General features: G+C 39.2%; 1 protein-coding gene and 2 long non-coding RNA genes across 3 annotated transcripts in view; 1 reads left to right on the top strand and 2 right to left on the bottom strand.

The window, feature by feature from the left end:
• Positions 1–3,894: 3,894 nt before the first annotated feature.
• Positions 3,895–14,123, bottom strand: LOC135424525 (uncharacterized). The gene is made up of 2 exons (XR_010435260.1): positions 5,677–14,123; positions 3,895–4,204 (listed from the first exon to the last, which is right to left on the bottom strand). It is a non-coding gene; the product is annotated as an uncharacterized LOC135424525 (long non-coding RNA).
• A 2,046-nt stretch (positions 14,124–16,169) lies between these two features.
• Positions 16,170–17,376, bottom strand: LOC135424523 (uncharacterized). The gene is made up of 2 exons (XR_010435259.1): positions 17,305–17,376; positions 16,170–16,593 (listed from the first exon to the last, which is right to left on the bottom strand). It is a non-coding gene; the product is annotated as an uncharacterized LOC135424523 (long non-coding RNA).
• Positions 17,377–17,535: 159 nt separating this feature from the next.
• Positions 17,536–24,067, top strand: part of AHR (aryl hydrocarbon receptor) — a 59,352-nt gene continuing 52,820 nt past the window's right edge. Inside the window, 1 exon segment of the mRNA XM_064675828.1 lies at positions 17,536–17,667. Within this exon segment, the coding sequence (XP_064531898.1) occupies positions 17,612–17,667 (56 nt within the window). The 5' untranslated portion in view covers positions 17,536–17,611.

Below are 24,067 nucleotides of genomic sequence, written 5' to 3'. Positions count from 1 at the left end.
CTTTGCTTCTTTTGCCTTAATCCTCAAGAGAGCTGACACCCTTATGCAGGACATTAGCCTTACACCCTTACACTGGCCTTAGGACTACATTTTGGTTCCTGCCTTCATTCAGTATCTTCCCAAGTGTATAATGCAAAAGAGGGATTAATTTCTCTGTTGCTCTGTCTGGAACAATCTTTAAGCTCAATATTTCCTCTGTACATTAGATTTAGTGTCCAGTTGTTACAATAGCAACAGAGACAACTGGTGGCTTGTTTGGAGATGGGAAGTGGTTGAAATTGGTCGCACCACCTAGTCAACTCAAAAGGTCTCCATGGGTTTCTTCTTTTGTGAACTGTGAGAATCCAGAAGTTTTCCCCAAAATCAGAGACAGTTTGAGTCACATGTATTTTTCAAATGTCAGTTCAGCAAGTTGCATAACCTTGAAAACCATATAAATGGGTTTCACTTTTCTGCAGAATAATTCACACACACAAACCCCTACACAATTACATCATGACACAAAATCCTGAAATGTTCAGGTCTGTTTACAGTTTTTCTGGTGTTTTTTCTTTTCTTTTTTTTTTTTTTTTGTTTTTTTTTTTTTTTGTTTGTTTTTTTTGTTTGTTTGTTTTTTAGGGTTTTTTTGGGTTTTTTTTGGTTTTTTTTGGGTTTGTTTTGTTTTGTTTTGTTTTCTTTTTTTGGTTTAGTTTGGTTTGGGGTTTTTTTGGGGGGTTTTTTTGTTTTGTGGGGGTTTTTTTTGGTTTGTTGTTTTTTGGGGGGATTTTGGTTTTGTTTGTTTGGGGTTTTTTGGTTTGTTGTTTTTTTTAAATTAAAAAAGCAAATAGCAAATACCACAGGAGGTGAACTGTGTACCTTTATTACTAATAATACAAATAACTGTGTCTATCTAGCAAAAATAGCAAATTTTTTTATTGCAATTTTAAATAGGTCTACCAGAACTGATCCTTTATAGTAGGAGAGGAGGTGGGACTCTCAATTTAAGGAAATTTAAGAAAAACTTTTACGAAAAGAAATTCAGATATAAAAGATATTGTAAGTGTATCTTAATAATAGTAGCTATACTCCAAAAGAAACTGCTAACTTAATCATATGATATCAATGCAAATATTGATTCTTATAGTTAAACAAGATTTTAAAAATATATTTATATGTAAAATATCTTTCTATATTTTAAATAAAAGGTTGGTTGCTTTTCCATAGGAGATTTGTCAGTATACTCAGTAGTCACATTGGGTTTAAAAAAAGGTAAACAGACCTCCTGATACTTTGTCTTTTTTTATATCGCATACCAGCTACAGACATAGCCTTCAGCATTACGATAAAAAGTGTCTATGAGCTGTCTTCCTTCTCCCATCTCGCTCCCAGAAAGCATTATTACTCAGAAATTTTCACAGCTGGTAGGAGAGTAAGGAAATGTTTGAGTGCAATTATTTTCAAGTCGTTGATAACTTTAATTAAAATATTTCTGAAACTGCATCTGAGTGTTTAGTGTGCGTAGAGTGCAACACTCCATACTGTGCTATGTTGTGGGGTCTTGCAAAATAAAAAGAAATGCACCCATAATTTGTAAATACATTTTTAGTGGCTGGAAAGTTGTCTTGCACAAATAGTTTTGTGTTGTTCCACGTACTGACACCTCTGAAATCTTGCTCGAAGTAGTTTATAGCTTTGTCTAAACTGGGGTAATTGCGCACGCTGGTTTATACAGTGACGAATTACTCTTCGCATTTACAGGACTCTGTACAGTTGTTGGGTTTAGCACTGCTATATAAAGCATTAAGCTTATTACGCCCAAAAGAATTAAATTATGCTGAGGCAATTTGATTAGTTGTGTCCAAAGGAAGACACAATGGTAATGAGCTAAAAGCTTGAAGTGAACACAGTTAACAGCAATACATCATAATTAAAGAAAAATATTCATGTAAGCATTTTCGTTTAATCTGTTTTCCCTTTTATTCAGTTCATTCACCATTCCTGTAAAAATGTTTTTTGACTTCCAGATGATTCAAAGCATTAAAGTTGATTGAGCTTTTTAATTTTAGTTCAATGTTTATACACACTACACGTAACCTTGTGTTCACAATCTGTATCAGAAATTCTGGATTTGTTGGATTTCTTTCAAAATGTTAAATGATAGGCATCTTAATTTAAATTTTTCTTGACACATCCAGGTCTGTTTATGAATTGTGATACAAAAAAGACAAGAGCACCTACTCATTTCAGTATGGCAAAATTAGACCAGTCATACATGGAATCTGGTTGATATTTCATTAGCATTATTTTTACTTGAAGCAAATGGAAAACCCAGGGGCCTCATAGTGGTCTGCTAAATGCTGGAGAAGAGAGAAGACTACTGTAGTAGTAAGGCAACATTCTGGGAAAATCAACAGATTCCTGCAGAAGCAGATCATTCAGCACCTTGCCTTCAGAAGCAGGTAGTGTGATTCAGTGATGGCAAGTGCTGTCTCATGGGCAGCCTTCACAGCACAGCTATTTTCAGCAATATATAATTTGATAAGCATTTTCAACTCAGCATAATTTAGCATATTTATTCCTTCATAAGTTTTAATTCCGCTTAAGAGGAATGATCCTATCAACATAAAGAGGTCATAAGGATTGCTGCATGATCAGATTAACCTCTCTTCGACTTCATTGCCTCAAAGCTTTAGATCAGTTCTCCTTGATTTTGGAAACAATTTTTGTGCTGTTTCCAGGTTAGTCTTTCCAATTTATTGACATGATATTATGTTTATTTAATACTATCTATTGCTTTATTTTTATTAATATTTATAGGCACATTCCCACCATGTAGCCTGATTCTATGAGGATAATATTACCTAAACACTGTATTCTAGGATTTTTCTCTCTCCTCATTTTCGTAACTTTTTTTGTAACTATTTAGTTGTACCATATATAAACATGAAATTACACTGATATTAATAATGACCTCTTTCCTTCTTCACAAACTGAGGTGAACAAGCACCTGTTAATAGCTGCTGCTTGCAATACCAGAGCCATTGGAACTTCACCTTAAGACTAAGGCCATATGGATTTGTGAGTCTCAGCTCACTCCTAGTGAAGTTGTTAAATGATTGCTACAGTGCTTGATAGGATAGATGTGAATTTTCTATTGCCCTCTGAAGTTGCTTAAAACAACCCTAAACCCCCCTGATTTCTTGCTACCTCTGTTGATCTTGAAACACTTGACTCCTGGAGGTTCTGTGGGGAGAACTGAGAGAGATGGTTGACTTTGTTTCCCTCCAGGATGAAAATATGGAATGAAAGAAAATAAGCTTGACTTAGGGTTTTGCCTAGTCAGGGTTTATGCAGTACTTTCATGGTTCAGAAACTTTTATGGTTTAATAGTTATTTAAATTAGTGTTTTGTTAACTGTATGTTTGCTTGCAACATAACCACATAAGAGCAATGATTCCTTTAAAACACTTCTCTGAAAAGTCTTCTTCTGCTTTTTATTGTTTTCCACACAGTAACAGCAGCTCTTCAGAAGATTTGGTGACTGGGCCTCAATAAATTGCTCCTGGGTTTTGGTTTTGATACTGCTATTACCTATATCATCTGTTAATTGTGTTATTTTATTTGTAATATGATATGTTAAGGAATGTAAGGTATTCCATAATTGTCAGATTTCAGGAAGGATATTCAATTTAATTCTGTTTTTTCAAGACTCAACTTCTCATGATAATTCAAATCTATGTATTAATTATTATGCAGAATATAACCTGATGCCTATTTCTTTACTCTTGATAGCTTGTGGAATAAGTAACGTGGGAAATGTGTCTGAGATTCCATTAGAAATCTGAGCCTGAATTGTGCTGGAGTCATTGTGCATGGTACTGTATACACTCATGGCAAAAAGCAAATTTGTATCCATTTTGAGTAGAGCTGGATCCAAGCAGTTTATTTATTGTATGTATGAGATCACATATTTCAGAGAATCCACTCAGCACTAATCCTGACTTTCTTTTCAGCTGACATTGAAAAAAGAATTTCAGTGCTTTTTAAAGTGTTTACTCCAAAGGTTCAAAATCTTGACCCATGCCCAAATGGAGGAATTTTCTTCTGTGAAAGAAGCTTGGAGATACGGAAATGTTCATTTTTCTAGCAAGTCTGAAACATTGCCACTTCGATTCAACCCAAATAAATGATTCTTCTGATTCTCTCCCATCTTTCTTTCTCATCTCTAGAAAAAAAGAAAGAGTCTATATTTTGGAATAAGCCTAAACTTACACACTACATCTGTAATTTTACATCATGTTTATAAATTAGAATTATTTATATCTTCTAATTTCAACCTCTGTGTTTGTTTCCTTATACAGTAAGTGTCACAGTGGGTAAAACTTCATGTAAGCATTTTCATAAGAACAATTACATTAAAAAGTACTTGTTTTCATTCCATGTAATATCAATTTCCATTTATTTAATTTAGACATATCAAACATTTTCTTGGAGAATATAGTTTAATTTCTGTAAGAAAGCAGTTAAATGGGATATTTCTACTTCTGGATTTTTTACTTGTTTTTCTCTTGTTGCTTGTTTTCCCAATGCCTTTAAAATAACCAAAGTTGTTTGTGATTTCATGAATGTGTCTGTGCAATATACAGCTGCAAAAGAAACAAAAGAGATTCTGATGAAGGGTGAGGGAGGTGCTTTCAATGACTAATGTGTTTGGCTTTGTCTTTTTGACTGTCTGCTAAACAGCAAGGCATTAGATAAGAGAAAGCAATAAAGAAAGAGTTTAAAAAGTGAGATAGAAAGGTACAATAATGATGCTGGCACAAACTTCCTCTATCTCTTCAAAACTATCGAGAAAAGTGTTTGAACATTGGGTAGGTTGGGATAAGGGTGTTTGGCAGGAATACAACCTAGGTAAATCAGTAATCCTTGGATCAGGGGAAACTACAAATATCAAAAATCCTTCAAATAGGTGGAAGTTTCAAAAGAAAGATGTTATCAAAAATATGCCATTGACATCTGTTCAAAAAAAACCAGGCTGATTTTTTGTTTGCTTTCTTTTAAGTGGTGGGATTTGCTCACAAAGAGGATTTATTCATTTATTACTTTTCCTAAAGGCTTTTTTATCTTGCAAAAAGTAATATAAATTACTTTGTTTTCTAAAGCCCTCTGTCAGCAGAAACACGCTGTGACAAGTTCCCTCAAGAAAAGTCCTGTAGGGTCAAATCCCAGCTGAAATTCCTTAGTGAGCCATGCTGAATATTTGCTACCTCACTGCTGGTCAGAGTGACTGGATTGCAGAATACTGACTTGAAAGGTAGAAAAGCCTGAGGATCTGTACATCTGGCAGTACAGGTGTCTGCTCATCAAACCAAAGAGCACCACTGGATGTTTTTTCCTATTCGAGTGAATCCTATTACTCCTTAAAAAAGTATGATCACTTCTTTAAAAAAGTATGATGAAATTGCAAAAGTAGTCATCATTGGTTATCTTCTGTTGATTTTATATTCAGTAATATCTCTTCCTGGATCACAGTTAGACTACCAAGCTCAAGTAGTTTGTAATTGATTCTGCAATTCAGGTACCTTGATGCACAGCACACACTGACTAACCTTCCTATTGATGTTTCTTCCAGTGTAAACTGGAGAATAGGAAATAAGGAAAGAGGAAGAGAGAAAACTATATAAAATTGCAGCTCACCTTATCCCAGCCAGCACCTGCACCCAGGCTCAGGGTCGAACAGCACCTGCAGTTTGGATGAACCACTAATTTTAACAGAAGCAGCATGATGCTCAGCGTTGAGTAGGACAGCCACTTCTTCTCTTGAACTGGATTCTCTTGATTCCTGGGAATGAGATAGGCTGAATATTAAGTAACACACACCGTAACCATAGTTTTCTAGAAAATAATATGCTTTTGCTTCCCATGTCACCATTGCAACAGTTTCAGTTACAAAGAAGACAAGGAATAGTGTCGCTAGCTTGCTGTCCTGATTATTTTCTTGAGCACCAAGCTTGAAAAGGACTGATTTGTTTCCATCTGTGTGCCTCTGTACATCTGTTAAGCTAAATAGATTGAAGGGATTGGGAAATATTATCAGACTAAACACCGTGATTTCTGTGCTTTTTATAGATGGAAATGACCTAGCTACTCAAAAATAATGTTTTATTTCATAAAGAAGACACAGGTGAGTTAGAATATGGAGTACTGTTCAAAGCTTATTCTGTAAGTTATGTTACTTTTATTGAGTATTTCAGAAAACATATATTACCTCTGCTGTTTGGATACATTCAAATATGTTATCAGTGTGAAAGAAGCTCAAGTAAATGAATATAATATATCAAATATTACCAATACTGGATGTTCTTATGCCATGTGAATACCACTCCATTAAAAGCTGACTGTTAATACTAGCAATTCAACAGCAAAAAAGATGTTATTTCTTTTCTCTCCCCCATAACACATCTCGGCTTAAACCAGAATCATTTATTCATTTGTGGAAAATTCGACTGTAGGTTTGCATATAACTTGATGTAAGAAATTATTGGTTTTCTGACTGTATGTAAGGCACATACAAATCATTGAATGAGAGTTTGATGCATATATATATATATATAATGCAGTTTTCACTGCTTATGGGCTGCAGCTGTAATAAACTTGGAAGGATCCTAGTAGGTGGTTCTAGCCACCACAAGCCTAAACTATCTACAGCATCATCATCACATTTAACCTCATCCATCATACCTGTGTGAAATTCCATTGTGGTAGCAACTATTTAGCTGCTTATGGATAGAATGTACATAGATGTTGAAGGAGCAAACTCTCAGAGTGTCAATAACCATAACAAGAATAGAATGGCACAAACATGTCTGAAATTCTTGTTATTCTTATTATTTTTGTCTTATAAAAGCAGCTCAGGTGACCCACAGCCATTATTTTAAGACAACCATATTTCCAACCACCAGGAACTGTACTATTTTAGGCTTAAAATCCTAAACTTGCAATTTTTTTTATTCTGCTCTGCCTACGATTAGAAAAATTTGAGATGAAGGGCAAAAAAACCCACTGAGCTGTGTTTCTTCCATCTGTATAGCTACAAAGGGAAGGAAAACAAGGGGAAAACACACATAAGGTAATTACCAGGTTCTGCCCTGATGAAGATAACTGCCTCATTGTGTCCATTATAAATGTTGTCATGACTTTAGTTCAAACTTTGGCCTTAAACAATGGAGACCACAAAATACATATTTGCTACATATTGAGAATGTTATGGGAATTACAAAAATATTTTATACAAGGGTAGCAATACTTCTTGAACAAACTTTATCTAGCCATAACATTCTGGCACATGGACTGCTGAAACAATTGTTGCTGGGGAGAGGTTCTGAGAGGAAGACTAATACCCCAAAGTAAATTTGTTTTCAGGTCTCCTTTTAGAAAGGCTTTCTCTTTTCAGTTTACTGCAGAAGGACTGCATGGTGGGGGAGCTGGAGGTTTTCCTGTGTATGCCCTTCCCTGAGGGCATACACTTCCAATACTGTAGAAGAATTATTGTAAATTCACAAGATGCTCTGTGGAGCCAAAAGACAAAAGTAGGCTCTATGGGAACAAGCTGAAGATTCTTCCTATATTGTTCCCTTTCTTTGTCCATTTTTTGGACTGGCTAATTCTAGAACGTGAGTGTAAGAGGCAACATCTATACAGGAAATTAAGTAGAGCTGAGATGTTGGCAATGACCCAGATACCGCAAACATACATATGCTGTTAAATTCGTAGAATTCCTTGTTTGGTTCTTTGCCACTTTAACTACCAGCATGAAAATCTCTAGAAAGTTCTTTTTAATGTTACAATATATTGATCACTAAATCCTGGGTTGACTTTCCTAAATGAATTATTACAAGATAATAGCTTCCATGGCTCTATGAGCTACTAGTGGAACTCTTTGGTTTTCTCTTTTGTTTCTTTTTATTTAATGTCTTCTTTTTGGTCACAAATTTCTCCTTAGCCATTGCCAGTTTTTCTTCAATAACCACCTCTTTTCAATAATCATCTCTTTTAGCTCTAGGCCTATTACTATTTCTGTATTTCCTTATCCATTGTGCTTATTCTCTTTCCTTTTCATCAGTTTTATCTTCCCATTCAATTCTGGTTGCATTTCTAGGAATGTACTGTATGAATTCCACTTTTAGAAAGTAAGACTTACACATTTCTGGGACTTTGATAAATTGTCACAAGACCTTTTTTATTGTTAAACATCTTAAGATTGTATAGAGATGCTTAATTACTTCTATCAGATAAAGAATTAATAATTGCACCAAAAAAAACTTGGTATTGTCTTATTTAACATGCACAAGATTATGCCAGATATTCTGATCTGATGGAAATAGGGAACTAGATGAAGCATAGACTCCATTCACTTCATATTATTATACTATTTATATTTTTGTAGGGATAGTAGGAATGTTTACTAGGAAATAAAAGAAAAAAGAAAATTTGACTGAGTTGCTGCATTTCATTCAATAAGTTAACTTCAATAACTGAAGTAATCTTCAACTGCAACGCCTGATTTTTTTAGGCTTGAGGTAGCAACAAGAGCAGGAATTACTCTTCCATCTCTGGAAAGCGTATCACACCGGTCTTGGGACATTATGCAGACCACAGGCCACCCTCAGCCAAGCCTGAAGGTCAGCCGAAAGGCTCATAGTCCAACATGCAGCTGTTTGTCTTTCTTAACATAGATCACCTCACCCAATTTCTGTTCTTACTGTTTGGTTTCTTTTCAAATCCCACTCTACTTCAAAATATTGTAATGTGTTCCTTGAAAGGACTAGCAATCACTTTTGAAGGATCATCTATCGCACTGCCCATTACTAGAGAAACTTCATCCTTAACTTTGTAAGCTGATAGAGCCCAGATTCAAATTTACCAAGTGTGGACTCAGGGAATTCTTATAAGAGGAATCCTGGATGAAAAATTCACGTTTGCTGGAGTTTTGCTGCCTCTAGAATATCTCTTTTAGTAAGTCTTCCCTATGAAAGAAGCTGTGAACTGGCTCTAGATATATGCCCTCAGAAATAACAAGCAATATTTTATAACTCTGAAATGAGCAACTTTTTTATCTCTGGCAGATAGTCTAGACAACAGCTCCATTGACTATTCAAGGAAAATGATAAACTTCTAAAGCTTGATGATTCAATCTATTGTAGCTGCAGGGACACAGTAAGAATATTTGTGCAAAACACTGAAGAACAGTTCTGAACACTAACGTGCTGAGATTACTAGAATTGCTAAGACCACTGACATAAACAACTGGCAATGTGCAGGTTTCAAAGCTGTTTTTTCTACTGTTTTTTATAAGATTAAAGACATACCTTAAAAATAAGCACTTCTAAAAATAAAATCTTCTATTGCAAAGAGTGTCCATGATATTTTTATCCACGCCAGTATTTTATTTGTCAGGGACATTAAAATGTTATATATATAATATAGAACACAAATTGTAAAGGAGGCAACATTCTTTAGAAGAAACAGAAGAACAGCTTTTTTTCACTGCACAGATAGCTTTCTAATTCAGTATCTTCATTATTCAGTATCTTTATTATTGTGAATAGAAAAATATTTAAAGGACATTCTGCACTGCAAAAGAACACTCTAGACATTGGTCTGTGGTTCTTCTATATGTCTATAGCACAAAAACATTTAAGAGACAGCTTCTGCATAGCTGAGATTGTTAAAATCTTACTTTTCAGACAACACCCGAGGCTCTACAGGGAAGCTGATGCTACGTAGCTAGTTGTGAAAAGTAACATGCCAGTTACTATAATTAAGGAGCAAAATATTTATATTGTATGCAGGGCACCTTGATTAGAAGGTTTTTAGAAGACTCACTACAGGCAAGTGTTAAATACTACAAGTTAGTTCTGTGAGCCAGACAGAATTCAGACAACCAGAGATAATGAGACTATAAAGATAATATGTAGCTAGCAACAGTTGTGGCTTGCTTAGGGATACATGTAAACAGTCTGGTTAGAACACTTAACAGCATAAATGTGGAAAAAAATAGAAAGGATAAAGCAAACAACACATCAAATGGTTTGTGGGCAGTTTTCAGTACATGCATGTTCTCTTTTAATGCTGAGAAGAAATAACATGCCATGACTACTATCTGCAGAATAAAAGCATTCAAGTTTTTCCCACAGAAAAGATATCCATTCCTGCTACTCTTTCTCCAGTGTTATTGTTTTCTCTATGTAATGTGGTAGCTGTCTGGGTTCATGCTGCCTTTAATTCTTCAGAGGCAGTTCCTTCCCTATTTTCCTGCCTTAAACAGAGTCACTGTCTTCTCTCCTCTCTTCACTTCCTCAGGTGTCTCAGTCAGAGTTGAAATCAAAGAAAATTAATTGTTGGAATGATGGAAAGTCGTAGTCAGTCTGGATGGGAAAATGTTAGACATCTAAATGACAAAAGCTATAAAAATTACAATTGCTCCATGAGAAACAGTCTCTAGGAGTAAGCCCTGAACAGGTTACCCAGGGAGGCTGCAGGTTCCTTGCGACAGAAGGCTCTAAATGATGGGTAGAGCAATTAGCCATCAGGGGTCACACAGGTACAGCACACCGTGCTTTCGAGAAGTATGAACTCAAGGAATGACTGCATTTTGTATCACGTCAATGAAAGTAATTTGAATGTAACTAACACAGTCCTCATTTTTATTTCCAAGCAGGCTATTTCCTGAGTAGGTATTAAAATCACTATGTTTGGACTTTCTTGTTTGCTTGTTTTAGTCTATTATTAATTATACATTATGTTTGTGGAAATCTCTCTGTGTAGTCATACAGATCTTGCGTTGGTTTTAGCCTTGGCCTTTGACATTTAGATATCAGTGTATCTATTTGTATTTTTGTCATATTCTTCTCTTCGTATACCTACTGGATTTGATAAGAAGTCCCACTAAAATGACAATTACAATCACAATTAATACAATACCTGTAGCTTTTCTTAGTCATGGAAAGGCTTCATAAGGCTAAATTAAAATTCATTAAAACTAGCTTTATTTATTAAAATTGGCTCAGGTTTGTTGGTACAGAAATTAAACTTTGGCATGGCAACTGCATTGTCACTTCTAATTTAGATAATTTTTTTAACTCATTAGTCTTACTTTGTGTATACCCTTTCCTCTTAATGAGAGCAGAAAGAAAATTTGCAGCCTACTGAGTTAGCCATCATAATTGTAAGCTTGTTTCAGGGCCTCTCAAACCACAGGTTTTGTTAAAATTATAAGCCAATTTAGCAACAAAGCCCTGTTAATAAATATAGTTCAGTAGTGTTTTTAAATCAGAAGTAAAATGATCAGCTCTTTATGTATTTGTTATGCATATAACAGAACAGAAGGTCTCAGTGCAGCAAGATCGTATCTTGGTGCAGCTGGATCATATGCTGCCCACATTTGCTGATTGTCATGGTGATTTATTGTTATTACCAAAACTTTCCTATTTCTGCATACTGGTAATTGTAGGCTATTTGTAACATTTATGGCCAAAAGTACTGGAAGTGTACTCTGAGGTTATATCTGTACTAGTAAATTGAAGAAGTAGAACTTTCAGGATGTTAAAACTCAGTTATTGGTAGTTTTAAATAGTTAGAATCAACCTTTAGACAGTTTGGGCATGTTTCCACATGATTATCAGGGGCAGTTCAGGCAAATGGCCATTGGCCATTTGCAGTTTGCGTGCGGACACCTTCATTTGGAATCTAAGAAAATATAATAGTCTGGATCTGATTCATTGTGTGCCAGTGAGCCTCAATGGCAGGGAAGAATCCTGGGAACATAACCTATTTGTCGATCCTGGTGGTTTGAGTATAGAAAATATCATACAAGATATGCAGAAGCAGTATTTTTCTTTAAATAGGTTTGTAGTTGTAGACATAACTCTTTGCATATTCATGTAGCAAATATAAACTTACTCCATCAACAAGGAAGGAGAGGAGAATGAAGGAGTGGCAGTTGGTCATACAGGTATCTAACTGCTGCTGTCTTGCTTAAGAGGCTCTGCCAGGTCATCCTGACTTGCCCTTGGAAAGGGATGACTTGTGACTGATTGCTTTATGTCTCCCAGTACTTGATTGGGAGTAGATTATGTTGGATTAAAATAAAGAGCGGCTCTTTATTTTACAGGACAAAAAAGAAGCTCATTGGGAATTATAATGTAAGACTATTTTAGCTATACGATAAAGTTTACTTTTAATTCTTGTGGGAAAAAAGGTTTCCTGAATGTTTTAGGCAGGCAAGGTTCATTCAAGTTTCTTGCTGTATCTGTATAGCTCTTCTGAACTTTTCAGTTTCAGATTAAAAAAGGGAGCTCTCTTGAACAGAGAGGCAATTTCTATATAAACTTGTTCTCTTCTGCTTGTTTCTGCACATGAGAAAAAAACTGAAAATAGTAAGCAATGTACTGACTTTTATACGTACTCCATAATAATATTGTTCCTTTATTCCTATGCTTACAGATAAAATATGCTTTTTGCTCTACATATCATAAGATCTGAGCAGAATCATGATACTGCCTTACAGATAATGCTTAGTAATTTCTCAAACTTTTTTCACATGAAAAAATCTTGAGCACAGTCTCTAAATGTGTTTTTTTGTCTCCTCAAGAATTTTTTCCTCGGCTCTGTTGGAACAATTAAGACTATAGATTTCATTGGATTAGTGCAAGTCAATGAATTTAAAATAATTAAAATACCATTATTAACAAAGACCTTTCAGCACTAACCATTATGTGAGGATTATAGTCTATTTGCCCAAATACTAATTATGCTTCATATTTTTCATCCTTTATATGGCTCTTCCACTTCTGGAAATGCTCCCCAAACTAAATACTCAATAGAAACCGGGTGTGATTTTAAAGCACCTGCAAAGGTAGTGGGAGTGGGGAGCCAGGTGCAGGGATGGGAGAAAAGAAAAAGAATATGCTGGTTCTGTCCTGTGTTGACAAAAATACAAATAGTGGGGTGGGGGAGGGGGAAGTTTCTTGTCAATCTGATTAAAACTGTACACAGTACAATTAGTACCTTCAAATGAGGCTTCTGTACTATTAGCCTCATTGCTGAATTTCTTTTTTCTCTGAATAATTATTTCTTCTTAAGTCTTAAAAATTGGGGTAGAATTTTCCTCAATAATCCTTGTTTCTCTCAGTGATATGTTTATGTGACCTTCCCAGTCAACAAAGAATAAGTATGTAGGCAATTCACTGACTCTGATTCAACTTCCATAGATGATTACTTCCCTGAAATGAGCAGGAAGAGTAGCAGCTCATCTGAATTGCCATAGATATTCTTTCTTAGCAGAACAAGGAAAATAACAGCTAAATCAACAGTAGTTCTGTATATCCCCAAAATCTGATATGCATAAATAACACCTTTAAATCACAATCTTCTTTCCTTGTCTCCAGAAGCAGAAAAGGAAGCAGAAAAGAAGTCACAGATAACCAAATGAGATTTCTTCTGTGTTATTTGCACTGCAAACATCTAGAAGTCAGCACATAGAATTAAGCTGAGGGAAGTAAAATTTTGGACACAGACAGAAAGAGTAGGATAAAAGCTAGAAATGAGTCAGAGATGACCCTAAGATAACAAGCAGTGTTTATAATTCTTATAAATTCCTCCCAAATGACAAGATTTTTGTTGGTCTCGTACTGACCCTGTGAAACTACAGCCCACTCAGGAATTTCTGTCCATTTAGTAAAAGTCCTCCCTCTTCCAAACAGTCCCTGCCTTGTGAAATGAGTGCAGAGCCAGGAAACAGATCTTAGGAGGGGACTTTTCAGGGCAGGAGAAGCAGAAATGGGACAGGACATGGAGTTGTGTGGAACAAAAGTGTATTGCTCATTTTGGAGTTAGGGCAGCAGGAGTGACTGCTGACAAGTAAGAGCTCTGGAAGCTTCAGAGGATAATAACCACAAAGGCTACTGGACCTCACACATGCTGGGGACAGGTAACACATTTTTCCTAAAAATCTCATCCTTGGATGGCATCATGATTCACGACTGGAAGGGAAAAAATGCTGGATTTGAGCATGAGGAGAAAAGTGATTGCTATCGGTTTGATAGAATTTATTTTATGTTCTTTAGACATAGTAAAACACCTGAATAGTAAAGTTAAACCTGACAAAATATTAGTTCAGAAAATATTAGTTCAGAAAAGAAGAAGTCCAACAAAAATCTTATACTGTAGCGAAGGTTCTAAGGTTGCAGTTTGTGCTTGTTTTACACTGAATATGAGGCAAGACATCTACTGTACCCAAATTACCAAATAGAAAATACTGAGACAATGCATTAGGCAAAGAGACAGCAAGAACATCAGATGAGGACAGATTTGCAAAAGTTGTGGATAATGTGATACAGAAATTTTTAGGTAAATGTCTAAAAGGCCCCAGTGACACATAAAGACATTCTCTGTGCATTCTGTGGTTCTTTGTGCACTGAACATCTGAAATCCCCTATTTGTTGTTAAAGGTGGCTGATCCATAGGAGTGGATTTCTAACAGCAGGCAGTGGATTGCAAATGCACAGAGGATGCAGTATCTGCCTAGCAGCATGAATTTACTTTACTCCCTATTTCCAAATCAGGGAGTTGAAGACTAACCACAGTACCTCACTGGCACCATGCAAGTCCCATGGCCCCAGAGGGGAACTGGGAGATGAAATCTATCATGGGAAGCTAAAGCCTACTGCCTTTTTCATGTAACCCCCAGTACATTTGGAGCTGGCAAATAAGACAGCATACATACAGGTGTTTTTCTGCTACCTAAGTAGCACAAAAGATCATGGAACAGTTGGGATCTTTAAGTCTAGTGAAGAATAAGAAGTCACTAGAGACTTTGTTCAATATCAAAGTGAGGAAATAAAAGACAGTGTGAAAGAAATTAGATTTAAAATTAGGAGAGGAGTCTTGAACAATGGCTGTAAGCTTTCAACACAAAGATAATGTGGGTGAAGAGAAGAACGAAAGTAGAGCAGGATTTTATGTTGTATGGAGTGATCACAACACACTTGTGATGACAGAGAAAGAAACCAGTGAGCAGGGAGAGGCTAGGGCTGAAAAGAGCACTGAAAGCAACAGGGAAGCGTAGGCTGGAAGAAACTAAGTGCTTGAATAGATGGATGTGTTTGGATTGAAAAAAGTGCGTGAATTTCCAGTTTCAGCCCTAAAGTCAAAAGAAGAAAGGGACTGGAGAAAAGAAGGAAGTAAGACATGTACAGTATTGCCTGCCTGATTTTCTAGGATGCTGGTAGGATCTTGTGAAGAGAATCAAGAGTGAAGAGGAAAGGGACTGAGGAGAGATAGCAGACAGCATAGAGTTGGCATCCTCTGCAAAGATGTTTGGCTGGGAATGTGGCAGGAATGTGACTGCAAAGCATTGACCTCATAAGGCATAAAGTTGTCTTACTATATTTTTTCAAAAGTTTTGTTTGCTGAAGACATATTTTTTCAAAACATAATTTGACGAACCCCTGGCACTTGACAAGTGCCCACTAGCATCGTTAAGGCTTAGGTAGTTTTAATTTTATCTGCATATTGTGACTTCAGAGTACTTCGCCTCTGGGATAGCATCCCAGGAGACTAAAACCGAACAATTAAGCTGGTAACGAAGCGCGCGTTGTGCTGCCTAATGCCCGCTGCGAGCGCCCGCGGAGGCGCCCGGCAGGACGGGATGGCCTGTCCCGAAGAGACCCCCGGGATTCCTGGACGCCGCCCCAAGGAAAGCCGCTGTGCCTGAGGGCCAGCTTTGCACACCCCCACGTTTTTACCGTACGGTAATACCGGGGCCTCAGTTATCGCCTCCGTCAGCAGAGCGGAGGAGAAACGCTTGTCTAATCGAGGCTCCACCAAACAGCGAGGGAAGGGGCAAGCCTCCTGCCGCTGGTGCGATGCTGACAGCCCGGCCAGACCCTGCGGACGGGCAGCCAGGCCAGCACCACGGACACTGCCCCAGCCTCCCGCCCGCTGGGCGCGGTGGCTGCAGGGGGGACCGAGCCCACAGCTGCGGTCGCGCTCCGGCGGCGGTGCAGGGCCGTCCCCGCGGGGCGGGGGTGCGTCGAAAGGGGAGGAAAAGGGGAGCTCCTCCCGGCTGTCGTCTCAGCCGTGACCGCGAACAGCCCGTGTTTACACAGGGCGACTCCCAGGCTCCCAAGTTTAGCGCTGAGACAAAATTTATTGCGGTTATTCCGGGCGAAGGAAGAGTTCTTATGCTTCTGCGGCGGCGGAGGCGAAAGAGACCGGAGGGAGAGAACGGGGCGGGGGGGAAGCGACGGCGGGTCAGAGCGGCACCGGGCTCTCCTCGGACGGTGTTCCTTGCCTGCAGTTCGGGAGTAACTCTTTACGATGCTGCTTCTTTCCTTTGGAACAAGTGTTTAGCCGAAAATGCCAGTGTAATAACCCAGGGATTCATCCCCTAATGAGAGATGAGCAGCGCCCTCGGTCAGCGAGCCCCGCCGGTCCTCCGGCGCTTGACGAGGGGCAGCCTTGCCCCCAATGACTCCCGTTCTGTCCCCAGGTGTCATGCTGTCCTTGTCCTCGGTGGAGCCCGGTGCCTTTCCGCTTCTCCCCAGCAACCCCCTGTTTTGGGCGGTCGCGAGTTATTTCGGGTTTATCTGCCGGGCGACCTGCGGCTATGACGGTGTCAGCCCCGGGGAGGTGAGGAGGGGGGAAAAAGGGGGCGGAGGAGTGACAGACATGGGCCTCGCCGTGCCGCTGAGCTGGTGTCATTTGTCTTTCAACCTGAACGCTGTGATTTCATTTTTTTTTTTTTTGCCACGATTATTTTCTGTTATTGGGGCTACGCGACCGCTCGGGGATGACCTTCCTTCTCACTGGAAGCGGGAGCCCCCCGCGCACCCCTCCCCGGCCACCAGAAGGTCGGGGGTTTTCCCTCTCCCCAGCCCATCCCCATCCTGGAGCCCTCCCAGGTCTCCCCCCGCTGCCGCGCCGGTGCTCCCTCTCCTCGCGTGACCTTCCCAACATGGCGGCTCGGCCGCCCCCTCCTCCCTCCGCCCCGCCGCCGCCGCGAGGGGCCTCCCCGGCGAGGGGGCGGTGGCGCTGTCAGCCGGGCGGGGCGGGACCCGGCCGGGAGCGGGCGCGGGGCAGGGCCGGGCCGGGCGGGGCGGTCCCGGCGCCGCGCACACTGACAGGCGCTCGGCCAGCAGACGGCGGCCGCGCTGGGGTGCAGAGCCGGCCGCGCACCCTCCCGCCGCCGCAGAGGGAACCAGCATCGCCTCGGCGAGGAGACGCGGGGCGAGCGGCGCTGGAAAGCCCCGACCGCCCCCGTACCTGTGCCCTCCGGGGGCGGTGAGTGGGTGTAGCCGCCGCCGATCACCTGGGATCCCGCCCCGCAGCGCCTCCGCCTCCCGTCCTCGCCCGGCCGGGGAAGGCGCCACCGCCACCGCGAGCGAGCGAGTGAGCGATCGCGCTCCGAGCGGCCGCGGGCAGCAGGACCGGGGCCCGCGGGCGAAGCGAGGCGACCGCTGCGGCGCCGGTGGGGCTCGCCCGCTCTCGGCAGCCGGGGCGAGGCGGGCGGGAGGGGCGGCGGCCCCCGGCCGGCGGTGCCCGCGGCGCGGGGCGCTACAGCCGCGGCAGGATGAACCCCAATGTCACCTACGCCAGTCGCAAGCGGCGGAAACCTGTGCAGAAAACGTAAGCGGCCCCGCGGGCGGGCGGGGGGCGAGGCGGGGAGGGCGGTGGGAGCGACGGGCTTCCCGGGGCCGCGCCGTCCTGCCGTGGAGGCCCGGCGGGGGCGGCCGGCGGCGCCGTGCGGGGCAGGGGCGCCCGGGAGAGGGATTGCCGCGAGGTGCTGGCGGGGTTGTTACTGTTTTTAGGGCTGTTCCCCCCCCCAAAAACCCAAGGGAGTGCCAGGGCGCAGAGGGTCGAGGCGGGGGAAGCAGGGAGCGGTGCCGGCAGCGCGGCGCAGCCGGCTGACCTAGATTGGGAGGCATCTGAGGTGACGGCTCCGCGCGGTGGCTGCTCTCGCCCCGCCGGAGCGGGTCCCGCGGGTGGTGCCGCGGTGGCTGCCCGCTCCCCCCTCACCGCTCCCGCACTGCTCAGGTGTCTCTGCGGGGAGCGAGTGGTCGGAGCCGGGAACGGCTTGGCCAGTTCCGATCGTTTAGGGCTGAACCCCCAGCTTTAACCCTCCGGTATTCCATGAGATGCGTTTATTTGCCAAAGAAACCCAAATGCTGTAGACCGGTCGAAAGAGGGGGGGAAAAAAAGTCTAGTGTATGTTGGCTTTTTGTTTGTTAATTTGTCACATTGAAACTGTGGGAACAGCTTACTGTCTGAGTAATTTTCTACGATGCACCTGCTTTAGGTTTGCATCCTATGCTTTGTATGCTCCACTAAAAGGCTGTTCTCATGAGAGGGGCATTTTCAGGCTAGAGGAGATGCTTAACTTGCACTTTCGACCGAAAGTCAAGAATCTATAGGTCATAAAAAGTAGCAAAGCTAAACTACTGAGTTGCAAGAAAAATAAGGAAAGCTAAAAAAATCTTTGTGAATTTCTGCGGGGTACTTCTGTAGATGTAAAATAACTGCCATAACTACAAAAGCATTAAAGGAGAGAATGACAAATATTTAATGAAATCCTATTGTGAATGATGTGTTTTTAGATTCACAGCAGAGAACTGTCTTGGGGGGGGAAGGGAATTAGCTTGAGCACTTGCTTCTTTGTGGTTGGAATTGTTAGAATGAATGCATGTAACCCTACAAGTTAGCACAGAAAGTCTAAAAATGTATCCTTTTCTTTTTTTTTTTAATTCCCTTACTAGAAAATGCTTTAATTATGAAAAGAGCAGTGCTTTCTTCTTTGACCTTTCTTTTCCAAATAAAAATGTAGAGGTACCTAGATAAATTTACACTGTAGATTTGGACTTTTAAGAATGAAATCAGTGTTTTTTCATGAGGAAATGACATGTATTTGTAGGCTATTAATAGCTAAAGGCAAATAGTTCTGGTTGTGAAAGGGCGAGGTATTCTGCCTTGCCTGGTAAGATAGCTTAATGTCTGGCTTACTATTAATTTCTGGTTAGCCTTGGCTAGAGGATGTGAAACCTTGTATTTTACCATACTGTAGTGTCTACATAAGTAATCCTTTTCCCTGTATCTACTCGTTATGTAAGTTGTCTGAGCTGCTGTGATTAGTTGAACTTGAAGCCTTTTTCTTTTTTTTTTATTACTAATAGGAACTATTTATCTATTGAGGGACTGTGCCCTTTAGGACCAGAGGGAAAAGTTTCTTCTCAAAATAAAAGTATTCATATTGAAATAGTATGCTCACCCATAATTGAAGCGGAGGCTGATTATTAACCTACCTTGCTTGGGTTACTGGAAATTATTTTTATGCAACACATCTCACATGTAACATTTACGTGTTTCTTTTCTTCTCAAAATGCCTATGCTCTTTGGCTGCTGCTTCTGTTAGGCCAGCCTTGCAGAACATTTTTAGTGGGTCAGAGTGCTCCAGTTTCTCACATAACTAGTTACAGACCACACCTTTAGGCCAAAAAAAAGTGAGACAGGTAATAAGTTTTTTTTTTTAACTGATTGATGGAGGGAGGTAAGATGTACTTGGTGCTGGTTAATAAAGCTTTGACACCACTGTCATTTTAATCTGTTTGAAGTTGATAATGATATTTCCTACCCTCAGTAGAATTCACAGCTCTTCAGAAAAAAAAAAAAGGTGATAAGTTACTGGAACTAGTATCTTTATAGAAGAGATTGTTTCTGTTGATAGTTCTAATGTTTTGTTTGCCATGTATGTAACTCTGAATGGCACATAATAATTGGTAACCTGTGGTGACAGGCAAATAGTCTTTAGAAATGGAAGAATATATTGCCATAGTTGCCATTGAAAAAAAAAATTAAATAGAAGAAATACTTCTTACTTCAGGTGTAAATAACTCATGAAAGCCATGGTGGTAACTCAAAACCAGTTTAAGAAACATGCCTCCTGCAACTACCCCTTTTTATTATCTGCCATGTAAAGAACTGAACTTGAAAGGGAATCACAGGCTATTGCCTGACAGTGCCAAGTGTTGAAATGCGCTTTTTTGATTCAGTAGGGAATTACAGTATCACAGCTGAAAAAGAAAAGCAATCATGGGGGAACATAATAGGCAACTGTTCCTGCAATTCATCTTATCTTGTCATGTAAGAAAGAAAAAAAAAAAGAGGATGCTAAACATGTGCACTCCAATTGCTTGTAATATGCTACAGAAATCACTTTCTTAATACCTTGGAGTCTTTCAATTTCCTCCCTATTTAGTGTTTGAGCCCTGCGAGTCCCCCTGGTGGTAGCAGGGCTGGGGGGTTCTTCACTCCCCACTGAGACTTCGGGAGCAGTGCGTGGCCCCTGCGTTTTACTTTGGTCTTTTTTTCAAGACTTAAATTTCTTTCATCTAGCGATCGTTAAGTGAATTAATATACTAGGATTGTAGTAGGAAGGATAAAATGCAAATTTTATGGAAGTGGGGCTTACTGCAGATAGATTCTGACATGAGGTGAAGGGTATTACATAAGTACAGATCCAACTTGCAGTTTTTATGTCTTTCTACTTACTAGCTCTGATTTGGTTTGTTTTTGTTTTTTTTTCAATGTTTGGATAGGAATTGTTTTGTATAACTGGATAAATGTAATAGACAAAGAATGGGGTGGGGAGTTCTAAATGTTTCATACTATGCAGATGCAAAAAGCATAATGTCTTGTTTTTTAGTAGACTGAATCAAAAATTATGATAGGATTTTGTTCTGTGTTTATCTTGAATATATTTATGACTTTAAGTACTTCACAGGTTTGACTCAATCCTTAATGATGAGTAGTCCTAATAATGTTAGAAAGCAGAGCAGAGATATTTTCATTTAAAACATTGAAACAGTTTATGTATTCTTTGAAGGCAAACAAACAAGAAGTGCCAAAACAAGCTTTCAGAAAGGAAGTTCATCAGAAAAGAAAAATAATCATTGAAATATTCCTTTGTGTAAAGCAGTATCGGCTACAAACAGCAGTTTGCACCTTTTATTTGAAATGGAGGCAATAAAGCTGTTATCATATGTAGAATAAACTTCTTATATTCACTGGCTTTAAGGTTTGATTTTGGTTCTTTTGGTTTGGTTTTGGTCAATGTTTCTTGCAAAAGCATACTTTTTAGAAAAGAATCTGCAACAAATGGAGATATAGGTATGTAGGTAACATGGTCAGTAGACAGGAACATAGTTTTTTGTTTGTTTTTTTCAAGTAACATTGGCTTGTTATCTTAAATAATAGTGAAATATTTTAAAACTGAGTGTTAAACTTTCATTCTCGATTGGTGTTCTGGATGTCTCTATTACTCTGGTTGAGTCCTTCATGCACCAAACAAACTAAAACTCTGTTTACTACTAGAGGACAAACAGTAGCCCAGCATTGGACAAGTAGCATGCAACTGCTTGAGTTTTTTTAGTAAAACAACGTTATCCCTTCAGCAGCCTGAATCTTTGCTGGTTTCAGTCTCTGCTGAAAGAGCCACTGGAAAGAATCTCTTGCCCCTTCAAGATTGGTTGATGACAACTTTAGTTTTTAAGAGCTTGATAGTCCATGTCATATCTGTTGCTTCCAAAGCAATCATCGGCTGAATTTTCAGTAATCATAAATTCGGTGTGGGAAATAAGAGTAAATGCTTAGAAGTATTTTTCAGTTGCTTAAGTAAATAGAGAATTTTTTAGGACTGTAATACTTGCTTAGTGATAACTGATGTATTTCATATACCTGAACTACACTGAATTAAATCATATGCGCATTTACTCTTAAATATGAGATGAAAAATATACATAGCTGAGAAGATTAAATCCATTAGCTAGGTGACTTGTATGTTCTTTCTTATGTCCTTTTTCCTCAGCAGTAAAACTGTTCTGATGAACTTCTAATTAGTTTTTCTTAGAAGAATTATGTTTCTTTTAAACGTGTCACTGTATCTTTAGTGCTCTTCTTGCACATTCTTTTATTCTCTTGAGTTCATTTCACAGTTCAGTCTTGTTAATAAGGTATCATGCTTTTCAGTGCTTAGTTGTTTGTTTTTTTCCTTTTTTTCCCAAAGTATATGTTGTCATATCATGAAGAAAATAAACTTGTGCTTTCTTTGCATTTTCTCAAAAACTGCTTCAACTTCCCTTTAAAATGATAAAATTAGCATGTAAATATTGAAACTTAATTTGGCCTTTTGATAATGATTAAGACTTGGGTATTTGTGCACTTTATAATAATTTATTGCTGTTAATGTCTGGGAAGGCACACATGATAAGCATGATGATGAAAATTTCTGATTGAGTAGGCTGTAGAAGACCAGTAAAAACAGTAGTTAGCTAGTGCTGTGGTGGCAAATTCTTTAAAATTGTTAAATTAAAAATTAAGTGTGCTTGCTTGTCTTGTAGCTGTTGGATGATAAGGGTTGTAGCTCAGTTCAGAGGTTCTGAGTGTACATGGACCTCTGGCCTTTGATTAGGGAAATCAGAAGGTAAAAGATTAAGAACTGAAAGATCAGCTTAAAATACATTACCTCCTTTAGTACTTTTTTCTTCTTTTAAATAAAACACATGCATGGATTTAATCTTGACATAGGACATAATTTGCCTTGGAGATAATTTTCTGCAGTGAAGCTAGGGCTGTCTTTAGCATCGAGGGTTTATATAAGTGGATGGAAAATGGTTTAGCTTGCTGCTTATGCCCCTGGCACTTCCGCCCTTATTCCCTTTGTCACTGAAGGATCCATTTTTATGTAATGGATTTTAGTTGGGTGACAAAGGGGAAAATTAGGGATAATCAGTGTTTGATTTGGAGGGAGAAAATATGGCAAGATTTATGCTGCAAATAGTAGTAACATAATATTAAAAAATGCTTTCAACGAGTTAAAAGTAAAAAAAATCATTAGAAAATCAGTGTAAATTAGAAAAACAATCAACAACTGATAACCTGATGAGATGACTGCACAGTTGCACATAATTTCAACTACTTTGTCAAATTGTGAGTTTAAAGTAAACCAGAGGGCATTTGTTAAAATAGAACAGTCTGCTATTTAGTTTGAAAAGTTTATGTGTGTTGAATGGTTTCTATGGAGTCCTCCACTTTTCAGGAGCAGACCAGTTTGATTTGATATTAGTTGGCCGTTCCCTGATTGTTATACAACTGATACCTGCTTATAGTTTGGAATTTATTATTCAGACACTTATGGCAGTCTAATATGTAAAAAAAATTAAGAAATAACTTTTAATTTACTGCTAATGTTTGGTGATTTTGAACTTTATTTTATTAGGGTTATATTTAAATTGTGTAATCCTATGGCTTGTACAAATTAGTATTCTGCCAGCATAAGAGAATATGAAGAAAGCTTTGCTAAATTATTCAAAGTTTAATATTCACTTGGGATTATGGTGAATTGACAGTGTCAAACTCAGGACTTGTGACCAAAGCACACGCATCTAACCAAATAGCTTGTCATCCATGGCCATTGATGATAAAGCTATGGGTTTTTTTCAAAGAGAAAGAATTTTCATATTTCTTGATTCATTTCTTTTTCCCACTTTTCCAATATTTTTACGATAAAGCTCTACTAAAACTGTGTCCTAGACAATATTTACCCTGCAGCAAGTTTAACTTTATCTGAGGAATAAGTAATTGCTGCTGCTATGTTATATTTTTGTCTATTAACAACATTTTATATTATGGCACCTTCACGTTTCCAGGCCCTACATAAGGCATGTGCCTCCTTTAATGTGCAAAAGTACAGTCATAGTGCTGGGGAGCAGGCAGCCAGACTTAAGTGCAAGTTTTTGACAGGTGACACTTGAATAAGCAATGGCTGTAAAAAAAAGGGCTTGAATTTAAACTAACAAGAAGTGTAATTGAAACATAAAGTAAAAATAAGCTAAAAATAAGAATGTCCATTCCAGCAGTACTTATTTGGCTGGAAACACAAGATGAAGTTATTTTACTGTATGGTTTACTTTAAGCAGTGGCAAAAATAACTATTGATGCTTTTGCATTTTCTCATTGTAAAATTGATATAAGTATG

The sequence above is a fragment of the Pseudopipra pipra genome, chromosome 1 (genome assembly GCF_036250125.1).
Source record: "Pseudopipra pipra isolate bDixPip1 chromosome 1, bDixPip1.hap1, whole genome shotgun sequence".
Lineage (NCBI taxonomy): Eukaryota > Metazoa > Chordata > Aves > Passeriformes > Pipridae > Pseudopipra > Pseudopipra pipra.
This window is presented reverse-complemented; position numbering and strand designations above follow the sequence as displayed.